Genomic DNA, 20,767 nt, shown 5'->3' with positions numbered 1-20,767 from the left:
AGCTACACTGGGTCAGTTCTTTCCACAAACCCATCTCCCTGGTTTTCTCTTCTACCATCGCTTCCCACTTCGAAGGATTCATGATGAGGTCAGTCTGAGTATACTTCCCATTTCTAGACACCCTAACAGTACCTGTTTACTCGTGTAGAGCAGCCACACCTTTCGAGGCCCCTACCACACACACTAACACGTTACTATGTGCCAGGTACGCAAGTGGGCTGCAGAAAGCTGGTGGGAAAATTCCGCTATCTTTTCACTCCGTTTTTCCAGCAACGTTTTGAAGCCTCCTTGCATGTACTTGATAATCAATAACTGTGATCAATATTGAAATAGGACTTAGAGCCAAAATATACAGAATACTGGCCTGGGAACTATTTCTTCAAAAACAAAGCGCCGGTGCTATTAGGCTTCTCAGTCACACATACCCATCACCTCCTTTGAGCAGAACGAAGATCGGCTTCAGGCCCAGCCCACTAGGAGTTCCGAGTCCCATTTCTTATACTGGTGGTTGTGGAGAGCTGTCGAGTTGGTTCTAACTCACAGCGATCCCGTATAGGGTTCTTGAGCACCAACTGTTGTTGTTGTTGTTAAATGCCGCCGAGTCCGTTCTGACCTATAGCAGCCCTGTACAGGGTTTCTGAGAACAGCTGGTTCAAACCCAAGATCGAGTGCTTATCCTACACCAGAGTCTGAGCACTGGCTTTGAATCACTGACCTTGTGGTTAGCACTACCCTCCGTGTAGTGTCACACCACAACTGTTTTCTTGTACTGTTGTTGTGTGCTGACCAGTCAGGTCTGACTCACAGCTGCTCTGTACGGGATACGCCCAAGGAGGGGCTGGTGGCTTTGAATTGCCAAGCTGTGCTTAGCAGTCCAGTGCTTACCTTACAGTGGCTCACTAGGACTAGTCTTAGAGTATTCCCAACACTGCAGCTCTCTGCTTGTCTCAAAACAAACAAACAAAAAAACAACGAATATCAACATATTCTAATTAATATTCTAAGAATAAATTGTGGGAAAAAAGGGGTCCTTAACAATAATGTCAGAATATTAGGATTATCTAAAACTTTGCCAGTGAAGACATTTGGAAATTAGGACAATTTGATCAATCTTTTAAAATTCTACAAGCATTTTATATACCGAACTGATGTCAAGTAGAGGTTTTCACTTCAGTCAGGTTCCAATAGACTTGTGAGCAATGCCCATTTCTAAATCCCTCTGGAACCTAGAGGCCAGCACATCTTGGTCTGGAGACTCGAACGAACTTCTCTCACAGTATCTGAAAGGCATCACTTCAAATTAAGTGTTGTATCAAATGCAGCGACCTTTGGCCTCAGTGCTGCTCAGCACGAACCCTACTTCTTAAGAACCCAATGACTGGATGTCCAGGTGGTCACTTTCTTCAACAAGAACAGAGCCTTTTCATGTAAGGAACGAGGTGAGATTTGACAAACAGCAAGAAGTACCTGTAACTCCAGGATTTGAATAATCTGATCTGTGGATAAGACCAATGACTCATTTTGCTCACAGGGTTCTTTTAAATTCTCTTATACATTCTAGAACTCAATTCCTGGTAGATCCTTGGGATAAATCTGGTAAGAACTGAGACGAAGGAATGCATGAAATAGCATCTCATTCTCAAAAATCCAGCACAAGGGGCACATGTGAAAAAGCTGAGGGTGGACAAACACCACCCCCGTGGACCCCACCCTGGGTAGACTTTCAGCAGCACCTGGAGGATGTCCTCACCTCTGCACATAGGACTCAAGGGTCAGTGTGTGAGAGCAGCTGCCTTTAGGAAATGCTGACACGTCGCCCATAAATGGTAAATGGGCAAGTTCCAATAAAGTGACATCAAGTGCATGTCGAATGCTCTAGACAGCTGAAGAAAAGTCTACTTGTATAGTGGTTTCACTATTAGTCAAAATGCAACTGCAACCAGTGTACTGAGGAGGCGCTGCAGGAGAATGCGCTGGACCGTCAGGTCAGTTTGAGCCGCCAGGTCGGCAGTTCAAACCCACCAGCTGCTCCTGGGGAACCCTATACAGGGTGGCCATGGGTCGGAACTTAGCAGCAACAACTAAAGGGAGTTTGTAGTGCACACTGCAGCCAGGTGGGCCACAGTTCCAATTTGCAGCTGACATAACACGGCAACCATGCTGGACACCAGCAGCCGCCCGGGCTCACTCTTCCCAGAGAAACCAGGCCAAGTACAAGGGGCTGCAACAAGGTCACAAGAAGATAACAGAACGTTCCCACAAGCCCTCTGAAGCCCCTGGCACATCTGCTTTGTGATGAGGTCACAGAGATAGTGACTGCACCACAGCGGTGACTGGCTTCCTGGAAGCTTCCACATGGACAAGTCCTGACCTCTCTTCTCTCTCTAGATTTAATCTACTATCATGTGGCCCAGCCTGGGTCTTGACAGCTGAAAGCAGAGGTCAGGCACAGATGCCAAGAACATGATAGTCTCATCTCTGACATCACTGAACACACGGAAAAGCAACAATCTTTTATTAAAGGCAAAAACTTAAATGATTTAACAGAGGCTTGCATTTTTTTAATAGACACTACTCCGTTTTTCTTACCCAAAATATGAAGCTTAACGTCTCTAAGTTACAGGTTTGAAATGCAAAATTTACAAACGTTTAATCCTATACAAAGGTCTTAATATAACAGATACAGCAGTTGGTAGATTTTAAGGGAGGGCTACATAGTAGAACATTACACACAGCTAAGTCTTCTTACACAATCGATTCCATTACGGCATCTGCGTGATGCACTGGGCCTTCTCTGGAGGAGGGTACTTGTACTTTTCACACAAGACCTGCAGGGTCAAAAGGAGGAGAGAGCTGTGGATCCAGTACTCTGTTTACTCTTCTCTCTACACTCCATTCAGCCCAGCTGTACCACACACCACCGAGCCCACACGCTTACCCAATTGTGTCACCATATGAGCGCACGCGCAAGGCTCACTCTTCTTAGGCTACTGTTTCCTTTGTGACTGAATTTTCTATTTGCCATGTGGTAGGGTTTATGCTTCCAAAGCCACAATCAAGTGTGTGCACTCTGATGTGGAGCATGCTCACTACCCCTCACCAGCATACTCCATTTTTCAGGCCCACTTCATTGACTCATTGATTATTTAGACATTTACACATTTCTAATGCGGAGATTTTCTATTTATCTTTCCATTAGTCATTATTTCAACTCTTTTGTCAATTCTCTGCTATCTGAGACTTGCTGCGTTGTTTAGCTTGTAGTCAAATTTGGTCAACATTTCAGGTGATGTGAAGAGACTTCGCTATGCAGCTGTTGCATGCCTGGTTCTTCTTGTGGCCAGTGAGTCAAGTTGGCTCTCTGGACTGTTCTCGATCCTTCCTAATCTTTCCTCTGCTGCCTCTATCACTTCACGAGCCATGCTAAACTTTCTCATTCTAAGTGTAGATCTGTCCAATTTTTCTGGTGTGCTGTGTGCACTTTGAAGGGGTGTTGCTAGATGCCATGTCAATGTTGCATTGCTGATATTTCATGGGAAGTATGTGTTTCTTCAATAATTTATTTCTTTAAAAGTTAATTGGGTCTGACAATAACATAGCAGCAATTTCTTTCCCCATTCTTTTGATATCTTAATGTTTTAGATCTGTCTATAGAAATTCTCTACAATTGAATTTTTCAATCTAATCCGACAGTCTTAGTTTTTAATAAGACTCATCTATATTTAGTAAGGAGCTCTGGTAGCATAGTGGTTATGAATTGGGCTGCGAACCTTAAGGCCAGCAGTTCAAAACTCCCAGCTGCTCTGTGGGAGAAAGATGAGGCATTCTGCACCCGTAAAGATTTACAGCCTTGGAAACCCTGTACAGGGTCACTATGGGTTGGAAACGACTCAACAGCACATCACAACAACAATGGTCATTTGCATCTATATTTAATTACTGATATAACTGAGTTTCTACCATGTTATTAAGTACTTTTAATCTGTCCATTTATGCCTCTATTTTTATTACACCACCCCAACACTACATTAGTATGGGAGTCCCCTGCTTTCTTTCACATTTTCCTTTCAGGATTCACCTGACTCCACTATGAAGATTCTTCTTAGCAGATTCTGCTACCTACAGCTTCCCACAGCAGACTGCACACCATTCTTCCTTCTGGGATCTGGCACTTTGCTGGGTGCTAGCCAGAGGGTACTGGTACTCAGTCTCTATTGGATTTCCCCCCTGTAGACATGCTGTCACACTCAGGTCTTGTGTGACCCCCACTGGATGCCTGGACTGGGTTCCCCTGGACTTCATCCGACACACCGCTCCCTCTGCTGTGTGCACTCAAGGTAATACAGCAGCGTGTACAGCTACACGCTGAGTCCTGAGAAATCCTCCACAAAATGTAGTTACGGTGTGCTGGCAAGTCAACTCCGACTCATAGCGACCCTGTATGACAGAGAATGATGCTGCAGGATAAAGCACTGGACCGCAAGGTTGGTGGTTCAAACTTACCAGCTGCTTCTTGGAGACAGGGTCTTCATACAGGACCACTATGAGTCGGATCCGATGCAATGGTACTTAACAGCAACATCTTTATGGCAGCAGATCACCAGTTCATTTCCAACCATGGACCTTTCAGACAGCAGCTGAGCTCTAACCTTTCACCAAAGGCCAATGTCCTACTTCCGAGAAAACACTCTTCAGCATTTTCTTTAGAGTGGGTCTTCTACTGAAATAACCATTTATTCTCGTTTTTATTTGAGTGGGAAATAAATTTGCTTCACATTTATTCTTGAAGACTCTTTTCCTGGGCATAAAACCCTAAGTTTGTACAATCATTTGATGGCATCTCTCGTTTCTACAGAGATTCATGCCAGTTTGAGTTCCACGGTAATGTATTTTCCCTTGCACTGGTTCTATACTTTTCACAAAAAATAATTTTGTTGTTGAGAATATACCTAGTAAAACAAACAGCAACTGAACAGTTTGTACAGGTACCATTTAGTGACACTGGTGACATCCTTTAAGTTGTACAACCATTCTCAGCCTGCTTCCCCGAGTTGTTTCTCCCTCATGAACATAAACTCACGCCCCTTCAGGCTCCTGTCTCATCTCTGAGAGTTGCTGCTGGTAATTTGCTTCCATAGAGACAGATCCTGAAGGAGCCTGATGCTCAAGGCTGACCTCCTGTATTAGTTAAGGGAAGTGGCTGTTTGAAGATGACTTCAGAAGATATTTTTGGTTTAAGGTTTGAAGATGATCTCTGGGCAATAGTTTCAGGGGTTCATCCAGCTTTCATGGCTCCAGAAAATCTAGAGTCCAGGAAAATTTAAAATCTGATCCACACTTTCCTCCTCTGAACAAGATCATTCTATGGATTCTTTGATCAAAATGTTCAGTAATTCACTTCTTCTGGTCTCATGGCAAAGGCAACAGCTGTTCATGGAGGTAACTTCCCGTTGTTCCAAGTGAACAGAAATCAACTGGACTTTGTCCCCTTACAAGCTTTTAAGACTCTGGACGCTAGGTTACAAACTAGAAAGTCAACTACACATGTTACTGGGCCAATTAATTGGAATGTCCCATGACACTAAACCTCCAAACTAAATCCTACGAGGTTTTTGGTCATAAATAAGCAGCCTCAATGACTCATCTTTTTTCCACATGTGTACCCTTTGACAGCAGTTGGGACAACTGGCTGTGCAGCCCTACCCTTATTTGGTGCTGATATTCCCATCACCATTAATTTCCTCTCCCCTCCCTAGGTAGCCGATACTTTGTCCTCTTTATATTTCCCTTTTCATATAAGTGAGGTCTGTACGATATTTGTCCTTTTGTATTTGATTCATTTCACTCGGGGTAATGCCGTTCAGCTCCCTCCATGTTGTAGCATGCATCAAGGCCTTATTCTGCTATTGGCTGCGGAGTACTCCATTACATGCATGTATCACAGTTTGTTGATCCATTCATGTGCTAATGGACATCAGCAGTTGTTTCCAACCTTTTGGTTGTTGTGAATAGAGCTGCAGTCTTTTGGGCATGGACCTAGAAGTGGAATTGCTGGCTCAGGTTGTGGTCCTATTTTTAGTTGTTTTTTTTTAGGAACTGTCACACTGTTTCCCATTAACAGCTGTACCAGCAAAAGGCAAGGGTTCCAATTTTAGATTTTCTTTTTTGTTTTACTTTTCAAGCACTTTTCTTCTGATGTACTGTCGTTTTATTTTTCATCTTTGGAATTGAAGAAGCTTCACTGAATTTGTGATTTGCTACTTTTCACCATTAAAAGAATCTGACTATATTTTTTTCACATATTGTGTCTACTTTATCTTCTCTCTCCTCCCCCTTCCCTACATCTTCATGTTTCCTAGCTTCTCTTCTGTCTTCCAATCTTTCACCTCTGGGCTTCACCCCGGTTACTTCTGATCTATGCTTCTAGTTCTCTGCAGATACTTGTCTTATCTTTTGTAGAACCTGAATTTTAAACTTTATTTTTCATTAAGGGAATCTCCATTAAAAAAAAAACACCTTTCAATTCTCTACTAAAACTCTCAAGCCTTATCATCTTGAACATAATACATCTGAATCACAGAGCTTTTGCTGTGTAGCAAGCTACCTGTAAAACTTAGTAACTTCAGACAACAGCCCTTTACAGAATCTATAATTCTGCCTGTTGGTAACCTGGCTGGACTCATTTGAGTGACTCTCCTCATTGTGGCTAGGCCTGCTGATGGAGGCTGGGTTTGGGGTCAGCGGGCTGGAATCCTGGGCTCCGCTCCACCCTTTAGGGCAGTCTGGGCTTCTTCATACGATGATGAAAAATGTCCAAGAGCAAGCAGAGTGAGCAAGGGCTCTTGAAGACTAGACTTGCAAGTGGCCCAACCTGTCTAAGCAAGTCAGAAGGAGGTGGGACCACAGACTCTCTACCCTGATGGGAAGTGCTGTAAAGTCCCACTGCAAAGGAGCGTGGATAAGGAAGGGAATCATTGTGGCCATTTTTGTAAACATTTTTTTCTTAAAAGTGTATTTGATCACTTCCAGATCTGGAGTCTGGAATTTGTTTCTAGCATCTAATGTTTCTGCCAGTTTTTCACGCATGTGGCCCTTATTTCCCTTATGGTTAGCTACTTTGGGTTATACACTCAGGTTTACAAATGGTATTTTATAGAATGACTGGCAGAAATAACTTAAGAAGAAAGATGGGAAATGGTATTGTTCCTTCTGGAAGATCCTTACCTTCATGTCTTCCAGGTACCTGGTGGGACTACCGACCGGGTAAGAGTTTCAATCCGACTGAGGGAACATTGTGTGAAGCTGACTGACACAACCTCTGAGAAACGATCTCCTTTTGGGTTTAGCTTGCTCCTACAGTTCAGGCCTTTGGGACAACCACCATAGTCCCTGAAGTTTAAGGCCCTATACCCCCTTGGCAAGTCAGGGCACTCTATTCCTGTTCCCTCAGCTTGGAGCGATCAGAGGAGCTCCTCGAACTCCTCCTTGCCCCTGCACAAACAATTCCAGGGTAAAAGTGGTCCCTGGCCCCCGTTGGGCACACCTCCCAAAGATGCATCTTCTCTGTGCCCTGCCTGCACTCCATCATTAGTCTTGTCAGCTCGCCAATGCCTTCAAGCCCATGTTCTTCACATTTTATTAGCTTTTCTGATTGTTCTCCATGGAAAGTTGGCTTGAATCACCTAGCTATTTAGAACTGGAACTAGAGGGCCCGCCCACCCATCATTTTGTAACAAGGATATTACATTTGTTGGTGGTAATTTTAAAGTGTGCACACTGATGTCCCCTCGAGTGTGGGCCACACAGTGACTCACATCTAATGAGAACGTGGCAGAATGAGGATATGTGACTCCGAGGGCGGCTCACACAAGACCGGGGAGCTCCCACCTTGTGCTCTTGGGTGTCGCCTGCTCTAGGGGTGGCCAGATGCCACAATGGAAACACTCAAGCAATGTGATGAAGAGGCCTGTGTGGCGAGGGACGGAGGGGTCCTGCCCACAGCCCTGGAATCCAGGAATCTTAGCAGCAGACCCAGAGTCTCGCCTGCACATACGTGCCCATAGCCCAAATGACAGTCGTATGTGGCCTGGAGGTAAACCCACTCAGCAAAGGGGCTCCTGAATCTTAACCCACAGAAACTGATGGCTAACATGGTGACAGGCTAGTTATTCAAACTACTCTAATACAGTGGGGTGGTGCTGTAGGTTAAGCACTAGACAGCTAACGGCAAAGTCTGTAGTTCAAACCCACCAGTCATTCCTTGGAAACCCCTGTATAGGAACTGACTCAACAGCACCGATAACAACACATATAGTGGTTATAAAACGGCATTTTTAAGGATCCCTGCTAGTGTGCTGGGTTATGAATTGGTTGCAAACTGTTAAGGTCAGGGGAAACGCGGAGTCTTTCTGCCGCTGTTAAGGCTGCACAGCCTCAGAAGCCTAGTCAGGGCTGCTGCGTCAGAACCGACTCCACAGCACACCGCCACAGCTACTTTATGTGAAAATAAAATCCATAGCTTAAAAATGTCTAAGTAAACTTAACCATACAAGACTGCCATCAGCTCACCTCTTCAGTACTTGTCATTCCTAAATGGAAGTAGAGTTTTTCAGAACAGAAGACGTCTTCTCCACAATAGTGTTAATGGACAAGCCGTTCAGGAATCCTTTGCAACTCAGCCTCACTTCCTGAAGGGCCTCAATGATGTGGTCTCTGCAGAAGAGACACACAGCCAATTTGTCCTCCCGAAGGCACACACTCACAACAGGGCATGGCTACTGAATGGAGCTGTATCTTTGCAGAAAAGCTTAAAACCAGTGAAAACACCATTTCACTCATTACCTGCTGACTTCTGGGTGCAGCTCAGTCAGTCTCTTCAGGATCTTGGTAAAGCTACGCAGGTTCAAAGTGTTTGGAGGTGTGAAGTGATCAGATCTACGAGGTAGTAATCCAGTGGATTTCGTCTCTTTACAGTTCTTCTGGACACCCTAAAGAAGCATTTTTAAAGCTTTATTAAAATCCGTAAATAAAGATCACTACATAGAGACAATCTAGCTTACCCAAGTAAAACACGCTTTAAAATTGTAAACAGCAAAATTAAAATTCCTAATAAGTTTACTGTGATGTAGAACAATCCAGACCAAGGAGACTGACTTGGACTGTGTACAGGTCCATGTCTTCAAAATTATGCTGAGCATGCTGCTGTCACGGGTGTCCCTCAGAACAGACACCACCGCAGTTTTCTCAGCTCTCCCAAGTGCTCTCCAAAGACAGCACAAAATAGGTGCATTCTACATGCAGACAAGTGAATCTGCAACATGCAGTGCATGCTTCAAGCTCAGAGCATGAAGGTTCAGGTCCTTCACCCTTCTGTCTAAATGGTAGTCATCAGCATTCTACAGCCTCGTCACTAAATACAAAATGAACACAAACTATATGCCCAGACAGTGCCACATGTGGTGGAGAAAACCAGCCATGGAAAATACGGCCCACTCCATTTACCCAGCTTCAAATCCAATTCAAGAACCAAAACAAAGGACAAGTGATAGAGTAATTCATCAGCCAAGTCAGCTTTAAATCCTACGCTGGCAGTGCCAGTGCCAGACCAGGTCATGGCAGGAAGAGCAGACTGGAGAGTGAAGAGGCCCCACTATACTGCAGGGGCATTAGAGCACAGCCTGTCTTGCTCACTGGCGCCTTCTCAGGAGCACACGGTAGGTAAGCACACTACTTGTGGAATGAAGGAACGGGGTGCTGTACAGTAGACTGGCCCAATGCAATGTGTCATGTGATTTTCTGATGGTTCCTTCCACGAGTATTCATTATGGGTCCCAGTAAAATGACACCCTTGACTTCAATCCTTTCTGCATTCATTGTGATGTTGCTTATTGGTGCAGTTGTGAGGATTTTTGTTTTATGTTGAGGCATAATCCACACAGAAGGCTGTAGTCTTTGGCCTTTATCAGTAAATGCTCAAGTCCTCTTTGTACTCAACAAGCAAGGTTGTGTCTGTCATCTGTATATCACAGGTGGTTATGAGTTTTCCTCCATTCCTGATGCCATGTTCTTCTTCATATAGTACAACTTTCAGATAATTCGCTCAGCAGATTTTTAAACTTTTTATTATGAACTGGGTGAACGTTTACAGACAAGATCATCAGATTTACATACAACAAATCATATACTTTGTTTCAACTCAATGATTGCAGTAATAGTCGCCTGCTTCCTCCTAGTGGTTGATGTTCTTGTTGTAAAGCGCCGTCGAGCTGATTCCAACCCATAGTGACCCTGTATACGGTTTCTGAGGAGCAGTTGATGAGCTTGAACCACCAACCTTGCAGTTCAAATGGCTTTGCAGTCTGGCTTATTAACCCACAGTGCCATACCTCCCAGCGGTTACCCATGTATAAACACCCCCTTTTAAACTATTTGTGGGATATATACATATCTATCCCACAGAACACTACTGCTCCCTTTTAGCCCTTGCATAGCTCCCTGTGTCTTCACCTGTCTTCATCATTCTTCTGCCAACCTCCCTATTGTATATTTTCCTCCCCCTTGTTGTATATTGCCCTCCTATCACCCGAATTAACACTATCTTTCTCTAGCCAGTGATTTACTCTCCATACCCTCCCACCCTGGGAATCATCAAAGAATGTTTCTTTCTTTTTTTTTTTTTTTTTAGGTTTGTTTAAATTTTGTACTTCACTCTGTATTGGTTTAGGTAGGTCATGTCTTTTAAAGAAATACATCTATTGTTTCTATATTTTCAAATTGATTGAAGTACAATTCTTCATAGCATTTTCTTTTTCTTTCTATTGGCTCATATTGTTTCTCATGTATATTATTTACATGGCCTTTTGCTTGGTTTGTCAATTTTATTAATCCTTTCAAAGAACCAACTTCTTGTCTTGCTGATTTATTATTGTATTGTTTTGTTTTCTCATTCATTTATTTTCCCTCTAATCTGTATTACTGCTTTTCTTCTGGTGACTATAGTCTTCCTGTGCTAGGCTTTTTCTAGTTGTTGGAGATGTTGTGTGTTGATGCTGGTTCTGGATGTGTGTATTTATGGCCATAAATTGCCCTCTACGTACTCCTTCTGCTGTGTCCCAAAGGTTTTCTTACGTTGTTTTTTTGTTTCCATTTGACTCAAGGAATTTTTTCATTTCAGTTTTTATTTGTTCTAGTACCCAGTCCTGGTGTGGTGGTGTGGTGGTGCGGTGGTGTGGGTTAATGCGCTGGACTACAAAGTCACTTTGAACTGTAAGGTCAGTGGGTCAAGCTCACCAGCTGCTCCTCAGAAGCCCTAAACAGGGTTGCTATGAGTCAGAATTGACTCGATGGCACTTAACAACATCATTATCCAGTAGCTTTTTAAGCAGAGTGTTACTCGATTTCTATGACCTTTCTATTATTTGGTTTCTAATTTTACAGTATTATCATCTGAAAAGATCCTTTATAGTATTTCTATGTTTAAAAATGTATTGTAGCTTGCTCTGTGGCCTCACATATGTTCTATTGTGGAGAATGTTCTACATGCACTGGAAAAGAATGTGTATTGTGCTGTTGTTGGGTTGAGTGCTCTGTATGTATCTATGAGGTCCAGCTGGATGTGTTATTTAGTTCTTCTGTGTCTCTGCTGAGTTTCTAAGTGTTCTGTCCTTTATCGAGAGTGCCGTACTAAAATCTCCTACTACTATTGTACAGTTGTCTATTTCTTTCTTCAATTTTATTGTAGTTTATGTATTTTGAGGCTCTTTCATTGGGAGCACAGATATTTACTATGGTTATTTCTGTTGCTGAACTGACCCTTTAATCGTGGGGGAATGTCCTTGTTTGCCACTCTTACAGCTTACAGATTTAAGGAATGTGCTGAAAAGGCACCACCCTGACGCACACCTTTCTTGATTTTAAATCTGACAGTATTCCCATGGTCTGTTCTAATGACCGTTTCTTGGTCTATGTACAGGTTCTGCACAAACACTGAAGTGTTCTGGGATTCCAATTCTTTGCAATAACAACCATAATTTGTTACAATCTACACAGTCAAGTGCAAAACAAAACAAAACAAAAAGACCTCAACACTTATCTCACACATTACACGAAAACTAATTCAAAATCTGTGACCTTGCATTATGTCTTAGACATAACACCAAAAGCACAATCTATAATAGAAAAAGTGATAAATTTTGCTTCATCCAAATTCAAAACGTATGCTCTGAGAAAGATGCTGTTGAGAGAAGGAAGAGGCAAGGCTCAGGCTGGGAGAAAGCACCTGTGAATCATACTTGTCAAAGAACTTACATGAAGAATTTACTCTCAAAACTCAGTACTGAATTTTGGATGTATGTAAACAACCCAGTAAAAATGGGCCAAAGGTTTGATCAGGAATGAACTATGGATATAGCCTCAAATGCACGAAGGTGAGTGGAAGAAGTCAGACCCACAAAGTTACATAGTAAGAGAGCATTCAATGGAGGCAGAGATGAAGACGTGGAGAGATGGAGCAGCTGGGGACTTTAGACCCAGAGAAGGAAAAGGGCTGTGTGCTGACGACTGGGGGGCAGGCTTGTAGTGAGTGTTATCTACCCTTTGGTTGGTTGATGATGCATGGAGGAGATTGTAACCAAAGCAATGAAATGATATATGACAGGATGAATGTAAAACTAATGTTCTACCATGTAAAGTATCACATAATTCACAATAAAACATTAAAAAAAATAAGAGAAAGAGAGAGAGATTCAGAGCACAAGACACTTGTGTGGAATGATGCAAGTGCTTAGTGTCTTGATTGTGGGTGTGGTAGCAGGCGGATATACATTTGTCTAAGTGCAGACATTAAAAAGGGTGACTTTTTCTGTATGAAAATTTAAGAAAAATTGCAGAAAGCCAACTTTACACCAGGTATTCTGGAGATACAAGAATAAACAGGCAAACGTTACCACTTCCAACATGCTGGTTAGAACCTGAATGCGGTTGAAATGAGGCTCTATTAGAATGACTGCCATATTTATATGGTTTAAAAACCACTGAGATGAGGTGGTCTGTGAAAACCGGAGTGATGAGAGTAGAATGGCAGCTACTGAATGAGCAGGACCACCTCAGAACACAGGGACAGTGCAAAGCACTGGCTAAGAAGTTCGTTAGAGTCATGATTACAGTTCTCGAGCTCCATGTTAACATGAACGAGTTCAGAGTTCTCCTAGAGATCACCAACAATAGGAGTTTAGCAAAAGCAGGTCAGGCAGATCTAAAGGTAGGACCGATCCAGAATCAATGCTCTCATTTCTACTGCAAGATTGCTTTGTTGTTGTTGTTAAGTGCTGTTGAGTTGGTTCCCGGCTCACAGCAATCCTGTATAGGGTTTCCAAGGAGCGGCTGGTGAGTTTGAACGACTGATGTTGTGGTCCAGTGACACCCTACAGTGTCACACCAGGACTCAAAATTGCCTAAACTGGAGTAATTTATCTACAAGCTACTTACAGTGATTTGACATGGACAAAAGCAACTAACCTTCTGGTTGAAAGGTGAAAACTCACTGTGTGCCTCGGAGCCCAGCTGCCTGGCTCTCGTTCTAGGCAATCGAGAAACGCAGGAAGCCAGGTTGGCTTCCTTGTTGCTGCTTTTCTCCACATCATTCAGGTGGAGTTGGAGCCCGTCTGTGGAGGGCGGTGGGGAGGCGGCCTCTCCAGGCTTCACGAGCCGCACATTCACCTTCCTGCCATGTATCTCCACTCCATTCATTTCCTTCACAGCTGTGGTGGCATCAATGCTTTTTTTAAATGACACAGATGCGTATCTATAATCCCGAAGCAGAAAACCAAAAGGTTCTTGTTAATGGCTGTAACTGCCTTAAACTCACTGTTTTAACTACTGGCTAAAATATACTTTCCATAAAAACCACTGCTCTTAGAAATAAAAACATCACTAATGTTTATTTACGGATCATGAAATAAAAGCAAATTATAGAGTTTTATTCGACACTTCTTATAAATGATCTGATAATTTCATATTTGAATTATGATGTTGGTGAAGAATACTGAAAGACCATGGCTTGCCAGAAGAATGAACAAATCTGTCTAGAAAAAAGTGTATTCAGAATACTTCTTAAAATCCAGGATGGGGAGGCCTCTCCTCTCCTTTTTTGAACATGTTCTCAGGAGGGCCCCGTCCCTGGAGAAGGACATCATGCGTGGTAAAGTGGAGGTCAGAGAAGAAAAAGGAGACACCCCGCTCCCCTCACCACAAGGAGACGGACTGGCACAGTGGTAGCAACAGTGAGTTCAAACGTAACAACAACTGTGAGGACGTTGTGGGAGCGGGCAGTGTTTGCGTAGGGTCACTGTAAGTCAGACCCGCCCTGACCACACCTGACCACCATCATCAGCATCACCACCATCACCAGCAGTTTTCAAAGTTCTGGCCGTGTCACTGAACAGCAAGTAGCAATGCAAGTACTGGACATTACTATTTGCAGAGGACACAGCTGTCTACTTGAAAAAACAAAACCCCCAAACAAAGCAGAAGCATCAACTAAAGTGATTAAAATCACCTATAAAAACAAGTGCACCTTTCTGAGCATCTGCTGTGCACAGGCTTTGTTTCTCACGTGTCACAGGTTAACTCCTGACAGCCCCATAGGGCTTTGGAGCTCCTGGACTCTCCTCATCTAACAGACGAAGAGCCTGAGGTACAGCAAAGGTAAGGGACAGTTGATGCCTGCCCTGAGAAGTGTTAAAGACTGGATCAAACATAGAAAACAAAAACTCTCTCTGGGAGGCCAAGTCAAAAATGACCGAAATAAGCACGAGGACAGCATCCGGGGCGGGCTAACCTAACCACAGGGCTGTCCACGGGTCTCCATGGCCTCGGTGGGGAGCTTCCCACTCAGCTAACGTCTCCTACTGAGTCTGACATGCACCAGACACCCAGGAAAGACCACTGCTAGAATTTAGGAAACACACCTGTGATTATTAGAAGAATCAGAAATTGCAATCTCAGAAACTTGGTATTTCTGGAAAAGGGTCCTTAAGTCGGCCTAAAAAGAGAGAAATAGAATCTGTTACAGGTAAAAAAGCACAATAAAGAATTAAAAGGAACAACAGATTTGAAAATGAAATCCCAGCGTACCTCAGACACTAAAGAGCAGAGACCACCGACGTGGACCAAATACCCTTCATCTCTTCGTAAGGGCTCAGCACTCTTCATCTCTGCTAGTGGAGACACGTGAGCTACAACAAAACACGACCAAAGTGAATTGCTGTTTTTAAGATAAAATGTGAAGTGTGTTAAAAAGGGGAAGAGACAGAGAATTCCCACGGACTCAGTGACTGGACAATGGGATCAAATGGAACAACTGTGTGGGTGCTGCAAGACGAGACAGAGCTTCCTTCTGTGGCCACAGAGTGGACGAGGCAGAACCAACTCAACAGTGTCCAACAACAACAGTCTGGACAGAGAGTCCTGGTGGTGCACTGTGTCAGGTTGGCAGTTCAAACCCAACAGCTGCCTCATGGGAAAAAGATGGGGCAGTCTGCTTCCCTGGAGGCCCTGTGCGTGCGCAGCTCTGCTCTGACCTGTAGGGTTCCTGAGTCAGAGGCAACACGGCAGCGCACGCAGCTTCTCCTAAAAACCACAGATACTAGAGCTATAGACAGACGAGTGCTTTCCTGTGGGATTAAACACATCAACATTCCTATCACAGCCTCTATTTTGATGTCAAGAGACCTGATCAAAAAGAGACAAAAATTTACTGAAGTGAGATTCGTTCAGTAGTACTATCATTATCCCTGGCACAGTGGAGGTACTCAATAAACACCTGTTGACTGACTTCTAGGAGAGGGTTCTATGTTTTTTACTTCTCTACACTAATGAGGACTTTGCACAGTTTAGTTTTTATGAATTAGTAGCAGCCTAGCATTCTGGATGGGCAGTATTCCAGGCGCTTATTCTCACAGCTCCACCAATCCTCCAAGTGCCTATGAGGAGGCACTGCCACCAAGGGCATTTCCCAGCGAGGGTCCCGAGGCCGACGAGTATGAAGTCACAGAGCCAGCACACAGCATCACTAGGGCACAACACAGCCCTGCTTTCAGGGAGAGACCTGCTCATGTCTTTGGGCTCCCTCTGTGCCTTGAGACGAGGGACAGGAGGAGCCGTAGTCCAGCACAAAGGAGCATGATGAGACCCAGAGATGCTCTGTGCACTGTACCTAGCACCTCCGCTTTCCTGAGTATCTCACCGGTGGGGAGATACACTAAACCCAGCATGGGGGATGGGCTGTGAACAACACACACACACAATCCAACTTCACTGAGCTCAGTACAATTAGTGAGGGTGACAGTCAACACACCAAATGAGAAGATAGATATTAAGTGGCTAAGTGATACAGAAAAGAATAACCTAAGACAGACACAGACTGCCTGAAGGAGCTTGGCAACCACCACCAGAGGATACTGACACCAATGACGGGGGCTCCACTGAGAGAGGATGCGGGAGGCCAACTCCCTGCAAAATGCCCGGTGTATGCTGCCCAAGTTCTCAACGGACTCACGCTTTAAAGAATTTAACCTCCAAATACTCTGTTTTCTCATTATTGATAAAGAAAAATTTTAAATCAACTCACCCCCCCCCCGCCAACAAAGAAAATAATCACTATTGTGTAAATGAGCAAGATTACAATTTCTCCAGTTTCCTAAGAACCAACCTGGTGTACACTTTGGGCTGCATCTGTCTTGTTCTAGCTGATTCTCTAGAATTCCAGAGACTTCACCTCCCGTAAGGTTCTCTTTAGCATCAAACCAGTCTTCACTTATTTCTAGACAACTTCTGCTGTCTAAGAAATAGAAACCAGGAGTTACCAACTGTGTGCACTGTTACACCCTCTAAAAACACCCAAGGATTACTATGACAAGTACCAGTGCTCTGTGTAAATCTAAGCACGGACATCAGCAATGAGGGAGCCAAGCAGGAAGGGAGGGTTTCTGAGAAGAAGTTTTCAGCAGCCCACGGACAAAAGTGGTTTCAAATGGAGTGGCCTGCTTTTCTGACTCTTTTAAGTTTTTCTGATCCGTAAGTTGTATTTTTTTGAAGAGACTATTTTATCTTTACACAAAATGACTGTGAAAATTGTTAGAGCCATTACAGTCTTTATTAAAAGCTGATATAAGTATCTTTTTGGAATGATCATAATGTTTTTTCATAGCAGACAAATCAAAATAAAAATGCAGACATTTTACAGATATGTAAATTAGACACAAGAAAAAGTTCCGTTTGTAAACATAAAGCAGAAGAACAAGTCTCTATTGTTACCTGGACTTATCAGATTCACTAAGCAATATTAACGCTGCCGATTGGAGGCCACAGACGATCTAATCCTCAATTACACAGACATCTCATTTTCACACCAACCTGCATCTTCCAGTCTCAGTTGCCTGAAGTCTTCATGCATACCACCATTGTCACAGCCATCTTCCTCAGGTGATACGTCTTGTCCAGGGTGGCAATTGTCAGGTGAGGAGACCTGAGGACACAGACAACACGACAACAGCAGTGATGAAGACTCCGGCGGTGCTTCACTGGCATCATTTAGTCCTCAGCGTCACCAGGAGGGTTCTACCAACCACATCAGAAGGGACAGACTCGCAGCTTCATGTCACTCAGCAGGCCAGAGTTGGAATGTACATCCCATGCACAGAATATCTGTGCAGTGACCACACGCTACGTGACCAATCTGACAAAAATCTGGCTTACACACCGTAGAAGCATCTGAAAAATAGTTCTGAGAGTACACATGTAAACATTTTTCATATCAGCATGTAACAGTTTATTTCATGAGTGCTGACATGTACATTTTATGTATGGGAAGTACGATACTAAGCCACCACTCATCTATCACTTTGTCATACTGTGGTGGCTCCCATGTTGCTGTGACGCTGGCAGCTGTGCCCACCAGCATTGTGAATACCTGAAGAATTACCCATGGTGGACAGATTTCAGCAGTGTTTCCAGACTAACACAGACTAGGAAGGAGAAGAGGTAGACTACTGAATGGCTAGCCCCCGAACATCTTGCCAACATCAGCAGAACACTGTCTGGTATAGTACCCCCAAAGCTGAGTCCTGAGGTTGGAAGGCTCTCAAAACACAACTGTGGAAGTGCTGACTCCTCAGCAGAGCTGACCTTAATGACACAGATGAAGCAAAGTTTTCAGGATCTTCATGTGCCAATGGGACACAAAATCAAAACAAGAAGAAAGAGCTGTAAACATCCACTAATAATCGGAAGGTAGAATGAACGAAGCATGAATCTAGGAAACTTGACAGTCATCAAAAGTAAAATGGAATGCATAAAGATCCACATCCTAGGCATCAGGGAGCTGAAATAGACTGGTATTGGCCATTCTGAATCAGGCAATTATATGGACTGCTATGCTAAGAATGTCAAATTGGAGAGGATTGGCGTTACAGTCATGGTCAAAAAGAACATTTTAAGATCTTGACATATAATGCTGTCTGTAATAGATGAATATCCATAAGCCTACAAGGAAGACCAATATTACTCAAATTTATGCACTAACCACTAAAGCCAGTGATGATGAAATTGAAGAATTCTGCCAACTTTCTTCAAGGAGCCCCAGTAGCACAGTGGATTATGAGTTGGGCTGTTAATCACAAGGTCAAGTGTTTGAATCTACCCGTTGCTCCAAAGTAGAAAAATGAAGCTTTCTGCTTCTATAAAGATTTATAACCTTGGAAACCCAATATAGGGTTGCTATGAGTCAGGTTGATTGGTGGCACATAACCACTACCACCACCACCTTCTTCAGTTAGAAACTAAGGAAACATGCAATCAAGATGCATTAATAATCACTGGTGATTGGAATATGAAAGATGGAAACAAAGAAAAAGGATCGGTAGTGGGAAAATACGACCTGGGTGACTGAAACGATGCTGGAGATAAAATTTTGCAAGACCAGTGACATCTTCATTGCCAATATATTTTTCCAACAACATTTAAAGGTGACTATACAACACACCATACGAAAATCTTTGGGACACGGCAAAAGCGGTGCTGAGGGGACAATGTATTGCAATAAATGCACACATCCAAAAAGAAGAAAGAACCAAAATTGACACATTAACACAACATCTGCAATAATTAGAAACAGACCAACAGAGGGAACCTACAGCCACCAAAAGAAAAATAATAAAGATTAGAGCAGAAATAAATAAATGAGATAGAAAACAGAAAAACTATAGAAAGAATCAACAGGACAAGAAGCTGGTTCTTTGAATGGATTAACAAAATTTGACAGACCTCTGGCAAACCTAACGAAAGAAACGAGGGAGAAGACACAAATAACACGCATTAGAAACCACATGGGCGATGGCACAATGAAACCAAAGGAAATCAATAGGATAATAACAGAATACTATGAAGAGTTATACTCCAACAAATTTGAAAACTTAGAAAAAGATGGATACCTTTTGACATAAACATGACCTACCTAAACTTACACAGAGTGAAACAGAAAAACTGAAGACAGACCCATAACAAAAGTACAAACTGATCAGGTCATCAAAAAACTCCCAACTTAAAGAAGTCCAGGCCCAGATGGCTTCACTGGTGAGTTCTACCAAACATTTAGGATAGAGCTGTCACCAATTCTACTCAAATTATTCCAGAATATAGAGGAGGATGGAAAACTTCCTAATATATTTTATGAAGCAAGCATAACCCTCATACCAAAACCAGGGAGGGACAACACTAAGAAAGAAAATTATAGACCAATATCCCTCATGAACATAGATGCAAAAATTTTCAACAAAATCCTAACCAACAGAATCCAGCAGCACATCAAAAAGAGAATACGTCATGATCAAGTGGGATTCATATCAGGGATGCAAGGATGGTTCAACATTAGAAAAACAATCAACGTAATCCACCATATAAATGAGAAAAAAAGCAAAGAACCACATGTTCATATTAATTGATGAAAAAAAGCATTTGACAAAATCCAACATCCATTCCTGATAAAAACACTCAACAAAGTAGAATTGAAGGGAAATTTCTCAACATAATTAAGGGCAGATATACAAAACCAATAGCCTACATTACCCTCAAATGGAGAGAAACTGAAAGCCTTCCCTCTGCGAACAGGAACGAGGCAAGGATGCTCTTTGTCACCACTCCTATTCAATATTGTGCTGGAAGTCTTAGCAAGAGCTATATGGAAAGACAGGGAAATTAAAGGCATCCAAATTGGCAAAGAGGAAGTAAAACTCTCTTTATTTGCAGATGATATGATCCAGAAGACACGATGGAATGAAAGATATCATTGATGATGTCTGTTGGATCTTGACTGAAAGCACACAGTATCAGAAAGATGTTTACCTATGCTTTATTGAGTATGCAAAGGCTTCTGATTGTGTGGATCATGACAAGCTATGGACAACATTGAGAAGTATGAGTATTGCAGAACACTTAATTGTACTTCTGAGAAATCTATACCTGGACCAAGAAGCAGTTGTTCGAACAGAGCATTGGAACACTGAATGTTTTAAATTGGGGAAGGTGTGCGACAAGGTTGTGTTCCTTCACCATACTTACTCAACCTGTATGCTGAGCAGATAATCCGAGAAGCTGGGTTTGGGTTCTATGAAGAAAAACAAAGCATCTGGATTGGAGGAAGCCTCATTAACAACCTGCGATATGCAGATGATACAACCTTGCTTGCTGAAAGTGAAGAGGACTTGAAACATTT

General features: G+C 43.0%; 1 protein-coding gene across 1 annotated transcript in view; it reads right to left on the bottom strand.

The window, feature by feature from the left end:
• Window positions 1–8,588: 8,588 nt before the first annotated feature.
• Window positions 8,589–20,767, bottom strand: part of RBM44 (RNA binding motif protein 44) — a 27,260-nt gene continuing 15,081 nt past the window's right edge. The window contains exons 8-14 of the mRNA XM_006866818.1: window positions 17,413–17,524; window positions 16,709–16,837; window positions 15,133–15,212; window positions 14,967–15,040; window positions 13,516–13,801; window positions 8,842–8,987; window positions 8,589–8,712 (exon numbers count right to left, since the gene is read on the bottom strand). Coding sequence (XP_006866880.1) covers window positions 8,589–8,712; window positions 8,842–8,987; window positions 13,516–13,801; window positions 14,967–15,040; window positions 15,133–15,212; window positions 16,709–16,837; window positions 17,413–17,524 — 951 coding nt within the window. The remainder of the gene's footprint in view (window positions 8,713–8,841; window positions 8,988–13,515; window positions 13,802–14,966; window positions 15,041–15,132; window positions 15,213–16,708; window positions 16,838–17,412; window positions 17,525–20,767) is intronic.

The sequence above is a fragment of the Chrysochloris asiatica genome, unplaced genomic scaffold, assembly GCF_000296735.1.
Source record: "Chrysochloris asiatica unplaced genomic scaffold, ChrAsi1.0 scaffold00096, whole genome shotgun sequence".
In the NCBI taxonomy this organism is placed as follows: Eukaryota; Metazoa; Chordata; class Mammalia; order Afrosoricida; family Chrysochloridae; genus Chrysochloris; species Chrysochloris asiatica.
The sequence above is the reverse complement of the archived record's forward strand: the minus strand, read 5'-3'. Positions and strand labels throughout refer to the sequence as shown.